The sequence below is a fragment of the Myxocyprinus asiaticus genome, chromosome 27 (assembly GCF_019703515.2).
Source record: "Myxocyprinus asiaticus isolate MX2 ecotype Aquarium Trade chromosome 27, UBuf_Myxa_2, whole genome shotgun sequence".
Taxonomy (NCBI): Eukaryota; Metazoa; Chordata; class Actinopteri; order Cypriniformes; family Catostomidae; genus Myxocyprinus; species Myxocyprinus asiaticus.
The window spans coordinates 32,980,571-32,997,933 of record NC_059370.1 but is presented as its reverse complement, the minus strand read 5'-3'; the positions used below and the strand labels follow the sequence as shown (position 1 = coordinate 32,997,933).

At 34.4% G+C, this 17,363-nt stretch overlaps 1 protein-coding gene across 2 annotated transcripts in view; it reads left to right on the top strand.

Moving 5' to 3' along the window:
* The first annotated feature begins 47 nt into the window (after positions 1 to 47).
* The window catches only part of LOC127417668 (kelch-like protein 4), a 57,401-nt gene continuing 40,085 nt past the window's right edge, over positions 48 to 17,363 (top strand). The window contains exon 1 of one of the 2 annotated variants that reach the window (XM_051657803.1): positions 48 to 590. Coding sequence is in view for 1 of the 2 variants with exons in the window: in XM_051657802.1 (XP_051513762.1) it covers positions 3,609 to 4,030 (422 nt within the window). In the remaining variant the exon portion in view is untranslated. Of the gene's footprint in view, positions 591 to 3,227; positions 4,031 to 17,363 lie in introns of those variants that run through there. The other variant, XM_051657802.1, reaches the window with a different exon arrangement.

Sequence of the window (17,363 nt, the reverse complement as noted above, 5' to 3'; positions counted from 1 at the left end):
GTTTCTTCAAACAAAATCAATTTCTTCAAAAAATCAATTTCTATCTTAAATGGCTGAAGACACCTCTTCTGGGAGCACTAACTTTTTTGTTTACTTTTTGTAAACAAAACAATCACACTTCTCTCTTGTACTTGGAAAATTTGGTGTGGTATCACTACATGTATTGTTTTCTCCTTTGCTTGTATATATGCTAAATGGACAAATGTAAATGTTTCTTTTAAACTTTAATTTTAACTTTAATATAACTGAACAAATAGTAATATGATTGCATTTGTTACTTAAGTCAATCTATCATTATCCTTTTTAGCTATCTATGAATGTTTTTAAAGGAGCCAAACACCAAAAAAAAAAAAAAAAAAAAAAACACACACAGGAAACTGGCTTTCCTGTCCTGGCTGTTCATAACAAACCAGTGCTGAGAAAGGAAATGATCAGGAAATTCCTTTGAGGGAGAAAACTGTGGTTAGTGTTGTATGCAAATATTTGTTAGCAGAACTGGGATGAGAAGCGAAAAGAACGGAAGCATACTGTAGCACTTGTTAACAATTTAGAGGAATAAAGACCCATTTTTTTTTTTATTCATTTGAAAGGTAAGACATATACATTTGTCTCTTACTATGGAGTGCTATTGACATTACAGACAATTTAGTGGGTATGTTGGATTTCTTTGCTCTTTAAACACCTTTAATTCTGAGTGATGTTTTATACAGTTTTGTCCATTAATTTGAATTTTCCAAAACTGAATTTCAGTGTGTAGCTTTACAGTATATTCTGGTGAAATTTTTGTATTATTATTTATTTTTAGGAGAGATAAAATTATTTAATAGAAATTAATTGGTTTTGAAATCGTGTTTTACGAATATGCTGAATAAAGTAGGTGTCACCGTCTGATGTAGCATACCAAGGTTTTAAGTAAATGTAAACATTTTGTACAGTGTATGGATAATCTGTCAAATATGGATGAATAGCGCCATTGAGAATTTTTGCTCAGACTCCATGAATCTTAGCCATGAAAAGAAGACACTGTCAGAACACACACTCACAGATTACATTTGTCATTTTCTATAAATGTAGTAATGACTTGTGTTACATAAAAAATCTATAGTAATGCATAGACTACAAAAGGGGGCCAGTGGTGCTTCTTCATCAAATGCTCATCATTGGATGTATGATTAAAATGTTATGAGGTATGCAGGTGAGAAGAATCAGATATCTCTTAGATATCAGATAATAAAATATAAAATTTGGTTTTCCCATTTTATCAAAATAATAGATAAAAATATGTCTCTCTCACTCTGTCTTCCACCCCTGTTTTACAGAAGAACTAAAGATGTATAATGTAATGTAATTAGGACACCTGGGACATCGATTATTGACTTGTAGAGATTTAAAGCAGACTTAAAATTTAAACAGCAACTTAACTGAGCTAAATAATATGAACATAAGTTCAACTATGACTTATAGATGAAAAAAAATAAAATAAACAGGCTGGTATGACCTTTCGATTGGACCTTGTCTGCTTAAAGACTCTCAACTGATGTGTTAGATATAAAGTACTGGGAAAAATGTATGCTTAAAAGACATGCATTTTTCAACATGCACATGCTGATTATCATTTGCAATTGCTTTTCTGTCCATGCTTTTATCATATTGACATATATTTACATTAAAAAATATAGGTAAAATCTAGAATTAGATTTTTATTATATATACCGCAGTGGTTTTATTGTCAGAGAAGGGTAAAGCTGCATTTTTTTTTTTTTTCCATTGTCATAATAATAGATAGTTTTACTCAGACATAGCTGTTTGTTCAAAACCAAGGCAAATGAGATTGGTTAGTGTATCCAAAGGAGATCCACCCATACATATGTGCCCTTTACCCCCTGCTGTTCACTGCTTACATAATGCATCAAGTTACAGGCATTACTAAAATGTGTAGGGTGTCTGTAATTAGACAGTTTCACACAGCCACTGTGAGAGACCAGCACAGCTTGATGACAGGCTTCTCACCAAATATACATACTATACATAGTACTATATATAACGTACTATATATTTCTATGCTAGAACACAGATGCACAAAAATTTTTGGTCTATAAAATATGGGGTGGGGAATTAAGATATATAGTAGGCCATCTAAAGGCTAAAATCTGATATTAGATTCTATTATACATAAAACAAAAGTTCTGAAACAATAAGCAAGATGGATGTCTAAATTAACAGCAAAAATTTCAATTGAAATGATGGGCAAAACATGAGTAATAAATATCTGCCTTGAAGACTTAATGCATATCATTTTAAAACAAGATTGATCTCATCTTTAGAAAATGATAAAAATATTAATTCCCCTGTCAAGGGAATTAAGCAAAGGGAACCAACTCACCATAATGGATAGGCCTACTATAAAAGATGACTGCATCCTTATTTTAAACATGACAATAGAACATTCAACTGAAGTTGCAATGTGATAAAATTGGTTATGCCTTGTATTCACATTGCAAGAAGGAAAGCAGAAGAAGGATCTTCCTCTAACTGGTAGAGCACAGTCATTCTATCTTTTATCATCTGTGCAGTACCAAGCAAAATAGTTTTAATCAATAAAAATTGTAATATGCATTTTATTGATTTTACTTAAACATTGGTTTGTGAGCTAATAAGTGTTCAAAAGGCATGGAATTAAAACACAGCAAATTGCCAACATTCAATTCATCAGTATTTTTCTGTATTTACAACTGAAAGACATATATTGGTTTCTAAATTTACAGCAGTCTCATTGCTGTCGTATGTAAAATAATTCTTAGAACAGTGCCAAACCAGTATCCTCTCTCAAAGAGAGGTCACATTGTTACAGAGACAGACATTTACCTGAGATAAAACCATGAGTGGGGGGCATGAAAAAGAAAGTTGCTTGGCCATCACTAAGGCTTGAGACTGACTGGTGAGAGAATAATTTTTCTGATTGGTTTCCTTCATTGAGTAGCTGAGACTGTCTCACTTGGGATCCCATAAGATGGGGGGACTATGCAGTGCATGTAAGAAGACAAGTCTATGTGCATACGTGAGAGAGAGGGAGAGAGAGAGCTAGAGTGAGGGAAAGAGCATGTGTGCACACATAAAGAAAAGGGGGAGAGTGTGAGCATGAGCACAGATGATGCTGCTCGTGAATGGAGATGTTTCTGGTTTTGGCTTTCCTTTTTGTGCATCAAGAATTCCCTCACTAAGGTTTGACCTCTGCGTCCTGTCACTTTTGTGCCTCACTTCCTCTGGTAAGAGCTGTTCATTATTTGCTGCTGGAGACTGAGCAGGTTACTGTAAGCGATCCTCATTTTGGCTTATTTTCTGTGTGCCGTGTGTGCAGAGAGACACAGAACGACAAAGGGAAGGGAGGAGTGTGGTACAGGCAGAGGATATCATGTGTGTGCTATAACTGAGGACATGGTGTAGACAGAGTTGAAGAAGAGACAGAAGCTGCAGACATCGTTTCTTTATTGGTCAGAACCGTCAACAAAGACAAAAGAGGCAAAGCCTCTGAAGCTGAGACTCAGGTGTTCTGTCTTGATATTCCTTGGATTCCATGTGTCACTGGCATCACGTCGAGGGCGACTAGGATGTCAGTGTCAGGAAAAAAGGAATTTGATGTAAAGCAGATCCTCAGGCTCCGTTGGCGCTGGTTCAGTCATAGCACCCAGACCCCAGGTGGGAATGGGGGCTACATCCAACAGGAAGGTTTTGACCACCGGGGAACGCCAGTTCGGTTAAAGAGTCACTCCCGGGACAGAGGAGGACTCCGCAAGAGCAACAGCCCTGTGCACAGCATTCTGGCTCCGAATCCTGGATCCACACCTGTTTATGTCAGGCCAGGCAATCAATCATGGCACCAGCAGCAAAACATCATCCAGAACCTCCATTCCAGTGAGGAGCTTCCTAAGAGCAATTCACCTTGCAGTGCCAGGAAAGAGGAGGCAAAGAACAGCCATGAGGATCTAAAGATCAATCTAGAGGATCCCTCTGAGGAGGAAGCCACAGAAAGGTAAAAAGCTTTGTGCAGAAATAGAACCTTAGAACAACATGTGTGAAGCACAAGAGGTGCTTGAAGCTGTCAGCTAACATGTTCAGGGTGGAAGTGGCCAAGTTATGCCTGTAGACATGAAAGATACATGAAGTTTTTAAGATGAAAATCAAATTTTTTCACTCCATCTAGTAATGAAAAAAGACATTACTCTGTTGGGAGAGCTGAAAGAGGTGTTATTTAGGCACAGAGTGGATTTACAGTAAGCCCCAGGGAGTGTCTGGATTGTGTACAAGCAAAGTCTTTCTAGCATGTCAGTCCACTGTCGGCCATTTTTGGAATGCTCTCGGGAGGCTATTTCCAGTCATGCAAGTGCAGCTCCTTTCTACTTGAATGGAGAAAGACAAAAAACTCAAAAATGGTTGGTCAAGATTACGATCAAAGAACATATTTCAAATCAGCAATAAAATATGACAATACTGGAATCATAAATTGTGATTCTTTACCCTATATTATGCTAAAAAAAAAAAAAAAAAAAAAATTTCCAGCTTGTATAGCTAATGCGCATGTGTGTTCCAAAGTTTATTGACAGTTAATGTCTGTATCTAAAAGAAAATTGGCTCTATTTTATATTATTTTTTTATTCAGTTTATTATCATTTTTCAATAGTTATTTTAATGTCCATTACAATGGATGTTTGTTTTGAACAGTTGCAACCTCCAGATAATGGACAGGGATTTGTATTTTATTTCAAGAAAACTTTAACTGAAGATTGGCTCTTTTAACTGTATGGCAGGACTTCCTTTCTACATCCGTTGAACATTGGGCATTCAGAGCTCCTTGGTTGAGCATTCCAGTTTCTCCCATTGAATTTAATAGAAGTGGCCCATCTCTGCTAAGTTACATTTTTAACTGTCACTTAATTCAAGCTGATTACACAGGTGAAATTCTCTTAGAATCAACAGTGTTTTATTTTAATTTCCTGTGTTGACTGTACTTATGACGGCTGCTTACACATTGGTTTGGTCCACAGAGAATATAATTTTTCAATCAAATTCACCATAGCAGCTGCCACGACTGCTCAGCTGGGGATAGTTCATTCACATGGCATACGGGTTGTAGAAGCTCAGTTCTCTGAAATATCCCCAGATAAATTATTCATCAAGCAGACATCTAGCAAACACAGAGGAAAACATAGAGGTGTCTGGATCGCAATATAATACATTCTCTAAGCCGTGAGGTGGTTCACAGAGAAATTTCCTTACATTTTAACCGTCTGCATTTTCATAACCTGAAGCAGAAATATTTCATAGCATGTTAATGCATGCATCCTCCGTGTTATAAATGTTACAGAGAGAGCACCATTACATCAGAGACCATTGGCGTAAGGGCTATAAATTTAGGAAGGGCAACAGGATGAATTGTTTTTAGTGGGGATATTTACACATCAGTGCAGCCTAGAGAAAGAGAACATTTAATTTGCTTGACCGGATCGATAGAAATTTATGAGATTATAAAGCCCTGCTTCCACAAATGCTTTCTATGCACATCGTAAGTGCTGCATCTTTAAGAGACCCCCCACCCCCAACCCCCACTGAGTGGCTCTGTCTAGCATAATGTCACTGCAGAGTAAGGCAGGAAGTAAACATTTTCTCAGATAAGGAAGTGCTATGACTGACCCACACTTCAAGATGATATCACAGGAGATAAAAACAGAACTGCCCTCCTCTGTAAGGAAATGTGCCCATACAGAGTGCATCACAAATCAATGTGCTATAAACTTGTACAAACATGTTAAGCAGTTGAGAAATTAAAATAACACAAATGAGACATTTCCTGGCCAACAGTAAGAGTATAGAGCTGTACAATTAATTACATTAATGTGGAACGCATAGCTCAGATAATTTAGTTATCTAATGATTAATCAGATCAGCAAGTTCCCCATATCCCAGTTTTTTCCAAAAGGCAAAAATAATAACTCGCTAAAGGTAGATATAGTAAGTAGGCAGTCAAATGAATTTTATTGCCCTGCATGGCATTAGTCAATGGAGGGGAAAGCTAATTGAAGAGGAGGCGGTAGTGCATTGATAGAGTGATATCAGAAAGCAGAAATGGTGAATACCCTGCTGAAAAGACCTTATACCAGGATACATTCCTTTGCTGGTCCAGGCTGGTTAATGATGATTAGCGCTGGCTTGACCAAAGAAGTCTTGCTGGTCTAAGCTATGTTTGAGGCCTGGGGGACACCAGCATTCAAAATTGGAGTACCTGTACTTTTCCTTTACAAATCATACGAATTATGGATGGTAAAGGTATATTTTATTCCATTAATCAGCACATCATTTAGAAACAAAACCAGCCTATATTTGTCATTGCCATGGGGTAGCGGTTAGGAGTCTGGCTCATGTCAGGCAAAGAAAGGGTCCATATTCACATGTTGCATGTTATTATCAAAAAAGAAAAAATATGTCAATGCTTGAATTATTAATTCAATTTAAACCTATTACTACGAGACCTGCCAAACACATCATGTTTAAAAAGAAACTGCCATCTGAAATGTAAGCTACAGTATATTTACCTGATATACAGTAACACCTTAAGTAGGTTTGATTACCAGCTAGCAGTTGAACATCAAAATCTTCAGAGGAAGCTAAGGCAGTAATGAATAACATATTTTTGTGAAGAAAGTAATCTGGATTCAGCCTAGAAGCTTTATCATTTTGGAAATGGATGAAAACTGCTGAATACTATGTTTATAATGCTCCGTTCGATCACTGTGAGGGTGCACGCATACCTGCTCATCATAAATTATTCAGAGAGACCGATGAAATATTCTTCCTTTTTAATATTATCTTTTCAAACAGAAAGATAGATGAAGAAGAGGCATGTAGATGCTGAAACCACAGAGGTCATGGTGATTTTTTTATGATAAACACTGGAAATCTAGTTCAGTAACTAAAAGCAACCAGTAAGCATCATGTTTGTGGAAAGCATGCTGGCAACCCAAACAGAAAAAAAAAGTGAAAAACTGTTCTCATATTATAAACATTATCATTAGGAGTAAACGAGACTAAATGTAAAACAATTAGGAGAAGCTAAAAACCATTGGCTAACTTATACAATAAAAATGCTTAATGCATTTTCAATGCCATTCGCTTGGAACACATCTGTTGTATATTAATTGCACAGCTGTGCATATTAATTGATGACAAATGAGTAACTGAGATACACTTACTATAAGATACAACAGCGTAAAGTAGCAGTTCTCATGTTTTTACATGATAAGATATTGACAATTTTGATTTCAAAATGTGTATTTTTAAATATCAATTCAGTACTTTCATGCTCTCCACAGCAAATAATTCACGACACCAAACATACTGTTATAGTCATGAGAAACAATGTTTATCCTCACTGAAAGCGAACCCATATATAATATATTCTAGGTCTTTATTTTAACCTAGCACAGTTTTGTTCATGGCATTCGATGATGAGGGGATGTCCATATTGTCATGTGCCTAATTTAGCTAGCATCTACTAAGTGACAGATTAATTTGTGCCAAAGTATTGTTTGATTTTTTGTGTTGCTTTTGGTGTCAGCAACAAAAGCTATGGAAGGATTTTCTTCCCCCTTGTTGATAAGTCTATATATTTTGCTATCCTAACCATGCATTATTATATGGTTAATTAAATTTTATTATTTGGATTTAGCATTGTTTTTCCCTGCTGTCCGTGACACTATCCTTACTGATCTGTGAACTGTTTTTTTGCTCGCAACCCACCAGTTGAGAACCAATGGTTTACAGATTATTATTTATTTGCTGTTTTAGCAGTGAACTGGCAAGACATTGGCAAGCAGCTCGAGCATTTTTTTTCTCAAGTTTTGCAAATATAAATAGGTTTTTAAAGTCAGCCTTTTTACCCTGAAATACCCAATTTTTTTTATGAGATTTCATATTTCTATGAAGATCTTTTCAAAAAGCCAAGCAGAGTGAGAAATATCTGGTGATATAAATTTCCCTGCAGGCATAAAGGGCTTAGGGCAGTGTCTGTGGTCTGTTTTATCATTTCTTCGACTGGTCTGACAAGCTGACACCATGCTGTCTTGCAAAGGTTCACGGACTGTACAACTACAACGTATTGTTCTGTGCACATAAACACAAAGCAATTAAAAATGTTACAATTGGTTAGTGCTTCTAATATGAAAACAGCAGAAAATCATCTATAAAGATCAGCTTTTAAAACACAATTCTGTATACAAGTAGATGAACTTTAAACAGCAGACATAATAACAGTTTTGATAACAACTGATAACCATTGCTAAAGATTTAAATATACAGTAAAGTGTGATTTGAATACATACTTCACAAATGCAGAAGAATTTGATGAAAGGTAGTCAGATGTTGTCAAAGAGACATACTCCCTGGGAGGAATACTTAGTGAAAGTTCAAAACCCTAAGTCATTTTGGAGAAGGTTTTTTGTGATTTCATAGCAACACACAGAGCAGCATTTTGTAGCCTTTTTACTGAACTATCAAATACACATTAAAGTACACATTAGTATCACAACAGTGGATTTTTGCTGTTTGTTTAGTTTACTTAATTAAAATTAACTAAAGCAACACAATTCTAGAAAAAAAAATTACATTTTGATTTAATTGTGTTCTATCTATTTACTTAATCCAATTGAGTTGGGACTACATGAAGACTTTTTGTGGTGTTAATGTAGCATTGATAAAACTGGGTGGGATTTCCATTTCCTAGCATGTTGAAATTAAGGGTTATTTTATGCATTTTTGAGCAAGATGAGCATTGGAGGAGATTGGTTAATGTTTAATTAATTGAATGTCTGAGTGTCTGTTATACTGGTGAAGAATGGTGTTTGTGCTTAGGCTGAGAATGGACTTCCATTTTGAAGTGATACTTGAATTAAGTGCTGCTTTGCTCAGTTGCTATTAAATTGTCAGTGCAACAGTGTCACTGTCCTTGCACGTTCTCACCTGGCATATTCAGATGCTTAATAAAATAAAATAAACTGAACCACATAAGAAAAAATAATTAAATAAACCTAAGTAAATTGAGTTTGACGAATCTAATGAAGTTGAGTTAAAACTACTATAGTGCATTCATTTGACCAAATCCAACTAAATTATGTTGGCTAAATGAAACCAGCTTACAGAAACCAGCTTGGCCAGGCTTGGAGACCAGCAAACCATCTTTCAATGGTTTAAAGTGTGGTTTAAACAGGGTATATGACATTTTAACACATTTTAAAGCTCCTGAGATTTGTCTTTTATTAGAAAGATGGTATGGACAATAAATTCAGTGTATCACCAGCTGAGCAGTCTTTGTATAAAAGACCATCTCTTGCTTTTGATGAAATGCTGTCTATGAGAGAAATTTTTAACCCTGACCCTTTAATAAGGAAACAGCCAAGACTTGAGTCAGCAGCTGTAACATTGAATGATATCTCAATTCCCTCTCAGTTGCCTTGGAAAATAATGATACCATCTTGTCCTAGCCAGAGTAGAGCTTCATTTCATGCAGAGATTTATAGTATCTTCATAAAGCATTGACAGGTCAAAAGACATTGTACAGGTAGAGAACTGAAATGCAGAATGAGAGAGAGAGAGAGAGAGAGAGAGAGAGAGAAACCACTGTTGTACATTAAATGATTGCACAGCTTAACAATTAGTTGGTTAAACGCATCAAAACCACTGAAGATTAAATAGATGGAGCAAGTAAAATATGAAAATAACTAAATGAACAATATTTCAATCAAAAATTGTATTAAGAGCTCCAAGATGTGAAATTGTTGTACAGGCTTTTTTATCAGACTTTGGCTTGAAGATTTATTTTTGTAGATTATTGATTAGTCAGGGTATTAGATTTTATGAGTCCAAATTAAAACATCACACAACAGCCCTGGAAATATCCAAACTTCAAAAGGGCTTTTTTATAAACGCTTTAATAAATGGCAGCTGCAGAATCTTTTTTCAAAGGGTGCCAGCATGTTTGGATAATTAATTAATCTGTGTATGGTTCAAGACTGCAAACTGTTATTTCATTTGGGAAATCTCTATAGACTTTTTTGAATTATTTTCACATACATTTTTTATTTTATTTTATTTTATTTATTTTTTTGCATCCACACGAATATCTATAAGAGACATACACTCTCTTGTCTTAAATTTCGATATAAATTCTATAATCATGGAGGCTATACTCTGTTACTGCAATACATGCAATATATTTGTATGTATTTGTTTTTTGTTTAAAACATACATAATATAAACAATATATTCACCACAGTCAAGACATATTTTTCTGCATTTCTCACAAAAAGAACTCATCTTTTTTTTGCTGTAGTAGAATGCTCTCTGTCTTCTGAAATGCAGCTATTGACATAATTATTGATAAACCAGGATTTGTTGTCATTTGAGGTCAATATGTTAAAGCCAGGCAATAAATGATCTTAACATTGCTGAGTGTTCCACATTCAATCAAATTATAATTTTGGTTGTCAACATGTCTATTAGCCTCAGCATAATAGGGGATACTGGAAAAAAGCACACTTAGCAAACATCTGGCTTCATTTTTATTATCTAGGGGGAGAATCAGAGCAGTTTTACATGTTAGTAACAGATTCATGCATAGTGTATATTTCAACAATTTCACCACCCTGCTTACATTGTAATCACCCAATTTAGCCATAGTATACAGACTCCAATTGTATATAATATTTTGTTAACAATTATATAATTATATAAATGCAAAAAGACATAATATGATGAAAACCCAACTTGTATATCAATTGATCTTTTGATAAATTTTTTCTCACTTGAGACTGGAGCAAAGTGGTACTGTGTCCTCGAATATACATACCATAACTTTGGGGGAATTAATCAATTTCTGACCAGCCAAACCTTTCATTTATTCAATATAGGTTGAAATTATGTTGACAGTTCTACAGTTTTTGTCAAGTGGAATTCATAAATAGCTAGGAAGGCATGTTGAGGCAATAACTTATTTTGATTGGTCCAGCAGTAGCAATTTTTATGCACTCACAGTCACAAAGGGCCAAACTGTTCAATGCCTACACAGCTTTCCTTGTTAAAGAGGTTTCTATGGCTAATAACCCCAAATTTGTCATTGTGCTTAAATTAAAGCTCATTAGAGCTCAAAGCAAACAATAAGAAGCCCATATAGACTCTAGCTAACAGAGTGTTATTTTTTATATTATTTTGGGTGCCTATTTTAAAAATATGATTGCACACAAAGCTAGATTTGCATTTCATTAAGGAAATACCAGTGCTTGCAAGGCAGTAAAAATACTGTTAAAGTTGTTTGTAAAATAATAGATTAAGAAAGACCTCTACATCTGTCATTATGCACTATTTCATATTCATATGCATACTTTGTACATACAGTATATATTTCTTCTTTCTCCTATTTTATTGTGTATTTTATTGTGTTGTAAATTGTGTTTTTAATTGTGTTTTTACTTCTATTTCTACTCCTTATCTACATATACATATAGATATATATATATATATATATATATATATATATATATATTATTTTTTTAAATTTTTTTATTTATCGTACACTGTGGGGAGAAAAGTCGTACCAAGAATTTCACTACATGTTGTACTGTGTATGGTTATGTGTGTGACCAATAAAACTTGAAACTTGAAACTTGAAACTTGAAAGTGAGATTGATAGTTATATGCAATGTAGATGAATAAATAGATGTAAGAAAACATTTCAGTATGAAAATATTACAATCAGGTCATCGCTGTCAGTAAGATGTTGATTAAAGAACATTCTATCAATGTAATCCAGTGGAAGATCTTTTACAATTTTAATCTTTAATTTCTTAAAACAGATATATATAGTTTATTTAAAAATAAATAAATAGCAGAACTAAGGCTCAAATTATCTAAAAAAGTTTGAATGGAGTCTGCTTTTTAAATCGTTTTGGCTTATTTTAATTGCAGAAATGTGTAAAATATAGAATATTTTAGGGAACAGTGTTGTGCTGCTTTGCAAGCACTGTAATAATCAATGCAAATTTCATTTAAAATATTGCTTGTAGAGGGGGGTAATTTTATTGAAATGATTATTAAGGCAATATGTCATTCATTGCCATCAAGAAATGCTCAATCTGTTTATTCATGCCCATTCTGACAAATGGACATATGATAAAAGACCCCAGGAATACAGAGCACTCTGTGAATGCTGATGGTTGGATATTTATCTCTAAACAGACATGTTCTTTGACTTCTGGAACAGAGCAATTGAACTGCATAAAAACAGTTCCTTCAGCACAAATCCTTGGGTTTACATGAATACAAATCCATCTTAAAAATAAGGTAGAGCCCCCACTGTACTCAGTACATCAGATGTATAAGACAGTGGGTGAGAATGCTGAATGAAGCCTCAGTTAAGCTGTTGGGTGATAAAGTTGATTTCTGCTCACGCCTTTGAGGAAACACAGATAGCTGTAATCCTCTTTTAGAGTTTGTTATAATGGAATTGTCTGTTAGACGCGTAAAGCTTTTTATTCTACTTTTCAATCTCGAACTTAAGAATGACAGATACTGTGTGTTGGACAAAACCGGCTGCTTAAAAGATATGCATGGCATGTAAGGACAGAAAATTCACTAAAATTAAACTGCACTATCACAAGCATTGGCCTAATTAAGCATTTATGTGCTGCAATGAAGATGTTTTGAAATTACTCAGTATTTTGTCTATTTTGTCTTATTGTGTTGAAAAGACCATCACTGCTGGTCACCAGCATTTGTTGTTTTGGAATTTGGATGCTGGTCCCCAGCATGAGGTGCTGGTATGCTGGTGTCTCTAGCAGGCTTTTTAAACTAACATACCCTGCAAGCCTCACTTGCTCGGCCGGTTTCATTAGAAAGACCATACTGGTTGACAATGCATTTTTTTTTTTTTTTTTTGCTGGTTGCTAGACCACCACTAAACCAGCATAAACCAGTTTGGACCAGCATGGAAGCTGAAGCTTGTCTTAGCTGGTCTTTTCAGAAGGCTATTGGGATGCTGCTGTGCTTATTCTTTTAATATATACCTGTATATATATATATATATAAATGGCCAGAATGAGATAAGATTCATAATCAGAATTAGACTAAATAAACATTGTTTACACTGACAATGAAAAAAGTACTTCCTGTTCAATAACAAAAGGAAAGCAACTGGCTAAATGTTTATACACATATACAGGGTTAGGAGGGTTACTTTTGAAATGTATTCCACTACATATTACAGAATACATGCTGTAAAATGTAATTTGTAATGTATTCCGTTAGATTACTCAAGGTCAGTAACGTATTCTAAATACTTTGGATTACTTCTTCAGCACTGGTAGATTTTTTTCACTTGTTTTGACTATAAAAACTCTGCCAGTACAGTAAGACAAAATACACTTGTTAAAAATACATTCTCTGAAAAATCTAAATATCTTATGCAGTGTTGTTTCTAAAACAAGATAAATCAAATTGATCTTGTTTTAAGGATTTGTAGATATTTTTACAGGAAAACAATACAAAAATTATTATCAAGAATATGATTTTTGCCTTAATATCAAAGGTCTTACTAGAAATTATGATCGAACGTGAATTTTCTTGATGAAAAAATATGATCGTACCTGGTAACATGTGAATGTAAATGGCTAGAAATAGCATTTTAGCTTAGTGTAATGCTGACAATTTACACAAGGTTTATTTCTATTTCTTCTGCTCCAAACTTACTTCAAACTTACTTCTCTGTCTGCTCGTATGAATGTGGCACATCATAAGAACGTTTCACCACTGTTCAAATGCACTTTGGATCACATCATTTATATGTTTAAATGTTTTCCATCTGAAAGGACAAAATATTAAATGAAACAAATGACAATAAAATGCAAAGTAATCTCTTCAGTAATCAAAATACTTTTTGAATGTAACTGTATTCTAATTACCAATGATTTAAATTGTAACTGTAGTGGAATACAGTTACTTATATTTTGTATTTTAAATACATAATCCCGTTACATGTATTCCGTTATTCCGCAACCCTGCACATATACTATCTGAAGAGGTGTTCACTGTGCATAACTGAATAGCAACCTTCAAAAACTGGGAAAGATGCATTGATTTACTATTCTATGAGGAACAGGATTCTGCCAAATAAAATCACTTAGAGCAGCTTCAGTATGTTTGCAACCAGCCAGCAGCTATTTCTTGAAAGGCCAACCATATACATGCACAGAGTAAACATGGGCAGAGATGCTGAAAAATATTTTAATATAAGATCCTTGAAAAATAATTTAGACCTGACTCCTAGTGAGATTCTGATTGGATCAAAACCACTTCGAGCTTCACTCTGTGAAACAAAATTTTATTTTTATTTTTATTTTTTTACGATTATTGACATGGACTACATTATTAATGAAGCACAAAAAAAAAAAAAAAAAACAATGTCACACCGTTGTCTGTTTTAAACATTTTTGTTAATAGTATTGATCAGTTAAGTAAATATACTGTAAGATATACAGTGCAAGTGCACTTAAACAAATGGCTGCTTTTAAGAAAAAAGAGCCTCAGAGCTGCTATATTTAATATATGCATCTTCTTTTGAGAGAATGGAACTAATGTTTTTAAAATCTGGTGAAGCATTTGATTAGCTCTACACAATATATGTTCTTGAAATAGCATTTGAATCTGTTAGTAGGCTGTTCTGTACGCTCAGGTAACTGTAACAACTGCCCACTTGTGATTGATCTGGTTGAATGGAGTCCCACAGTTCAAGTCCAATAAGTGCTCACAACACTGTATTGATATGGATATTTAATGAGTTGTGTAATGCACCACAACACAACAAATAGATCCATCCTGCAACCAACAGAGATGTGAGTAAATAGTGTTAAAAATATAACAATAGTTTCAACTATTGAGTTGATCATTCCTCCTGGTCTTAGTGCATAATTATACACAGATTTATTAAGCCACAAGTAGTGTTCTGATGTAATTGTATTATCATCAACAACAAAGAGATTAAATCAAAGAAACAAAAGCAACAACGATATACAGATAAAAATGAGTAATAATTAAACATAATAAATGTGTAGCATTTATTCAATAAACTTTGTTATATGTTATAATATACATTTAAAAATGTAGGCAAGTCAGACACTTATTCATGGGTTTAAAAAATGTTTGCATTTACTTGCTATACATCATTTTTCAGGTGCACTGTGGCTTGTAATGACATACCTTACCCTTTATATAAAAAGCCAATTTCACAGGCAGAAAGAAAAATTTTCAGTAAATTTACAGCCTTTCAGGTTCTCTGGTATTGGTAGACATAAAAAGTCCTCTCAGAATTCCTTTGAGCAAAAATAATGTATCTAGGTTTTACTACCCCTTATATGTTGGCTTATTTTTTATTCAGTACAACCAGCGCTGTGCCAAAATGTCAGGGAGATAAATTACCCATCTATTTACCATTAAAAACAACCCAATAATGACCAGAATGAGTCTAAGTCTGGTAGCCTTTGCCATCCACACAACATAAACACTGTTATAAATGTCTAAATGACTTACAGCTGCAAATGCACACCTTTTAAATCACAAGAACATGTTGGCATAATGTAAAGAATCTAATGTAGTTTTAATGTCTTCTTTAACACTTGATTGCCTTGTGTAACATCAGCAGCTATCAGCCTTAAAAACCAATAACCAAAGCACCACACAGAAGCAAAAATGAAACATTTAATGAGTACATAAATTGTTTCTCTAGTGGCTTATTCAACCATTCACTTTTTGTGTGGATTGTAATAACAGAACAGAATAAAAGGAAGCATGCAAACATACAGGATTTAGAATAACCCATGTGTCTGCATGGCCTAAACTCTATGTGAAATATAGGACTATTTTATATGATCCTTCAGCCAGACAGCCTAGATTAGAGCAACCCAGGACCATTTTAAAGGTTTAGAAGGCAACCCCCCTCAGCTTGTAAATATCAGTGTGATCACCTACCACTGACAGCTCAACAGAGAGATAAATAAATGTATTCCATATAAGAGTCACCTTGCTCATCAAACCAACACACGGCAAGCCAGCTCCATATTTACAAATGGGCCAATAGACAATTTTTCACAGGTACATTTCGCTCTGCTTTGCTATAAATAGAGAGTGAATTAAGATGATTTGTGCTGCTGTATTGTCGAAAACTAGCTCCTATAATGCAGTACATCTGCCCTCCAAGTCGAGGACATGGGAGAAATTCTGCTTTATGCGTTTACTCTAAGGACAGAGTCACAGTTCACAAATCCATTGATCCAATGACCACAGGTTTCACTGGGATTTACTCACTAATTAAAACTTTAATGAGATCATACCATTTTAGCAGGTGCTTAATTTTCACTCCCATCTTTGGGCTTTGGGACTGTTGTTAAAAGATAAAGTGGACAATAGAACGTGCTGTTATGAAAATAATTTTTACAGTTCATTCCAGTGCTGTAATTTGATTGGACAAGCAGCATTCAGTGGTGCTAATATACAACTCTGCTACATAATGCATAATTGGTAGTTTTTGAAAATGTCCTTCTCTATGACGTATATTACAGAAAAGTAATCAAAATGTACTGCTCTTCTGTACTTCACTCAGCTAGACTCTTTGAACAGTATTATGGGCTGGTTAAATGCCAGATGATGATTTGTTCCATGGAGGACAGCAAAATAAAGGGTTTAGATTGTTTGCCGTGAGTCAGGAGGATTATTCAGATGCAGCACAATGGCTTATAATCTACCGGTCTGCAGGGAAAGCAGCTCAGAATTTACATTACCAAAGCTTTATGAAGAGACCAGATCCCCATAAAGTCCCAGGCATCTAAATAAATAAAACATTAAAGTTTGTGCAAATGGTAATCTGCCCCTTTGGAAAACTCTGGATTTCAGTCCATTTATATGGAGTTTGGCTCTAATGGTTTCAGTTATAGCTCTGACAAGTGTGAAGGAAGATATGCAGAGAATCACTAATGTCCAACTGGTATGCATGAAAAAAAAAAAAAAAAAAAATAAAATAAAGAATGTTTTATGACTTTTGCACAGTGTAGAATTCATGCATACACAAAACTTCATCAAACAACATGGTGACAGTCAAATAGTCCATTGCTTCTGCATGTCCAAATAATACAAAAAGTGGGTTTGAAAAGTCCACATTCATCCAAACCTGGGATTCAAAATCTAATTTAAACTTGTAAATAAATAGAAACCTAAAAAGAAATGTAAAACAAAGATCATTATAACAAAATGAATGAGAAATATTTAAGATTCTG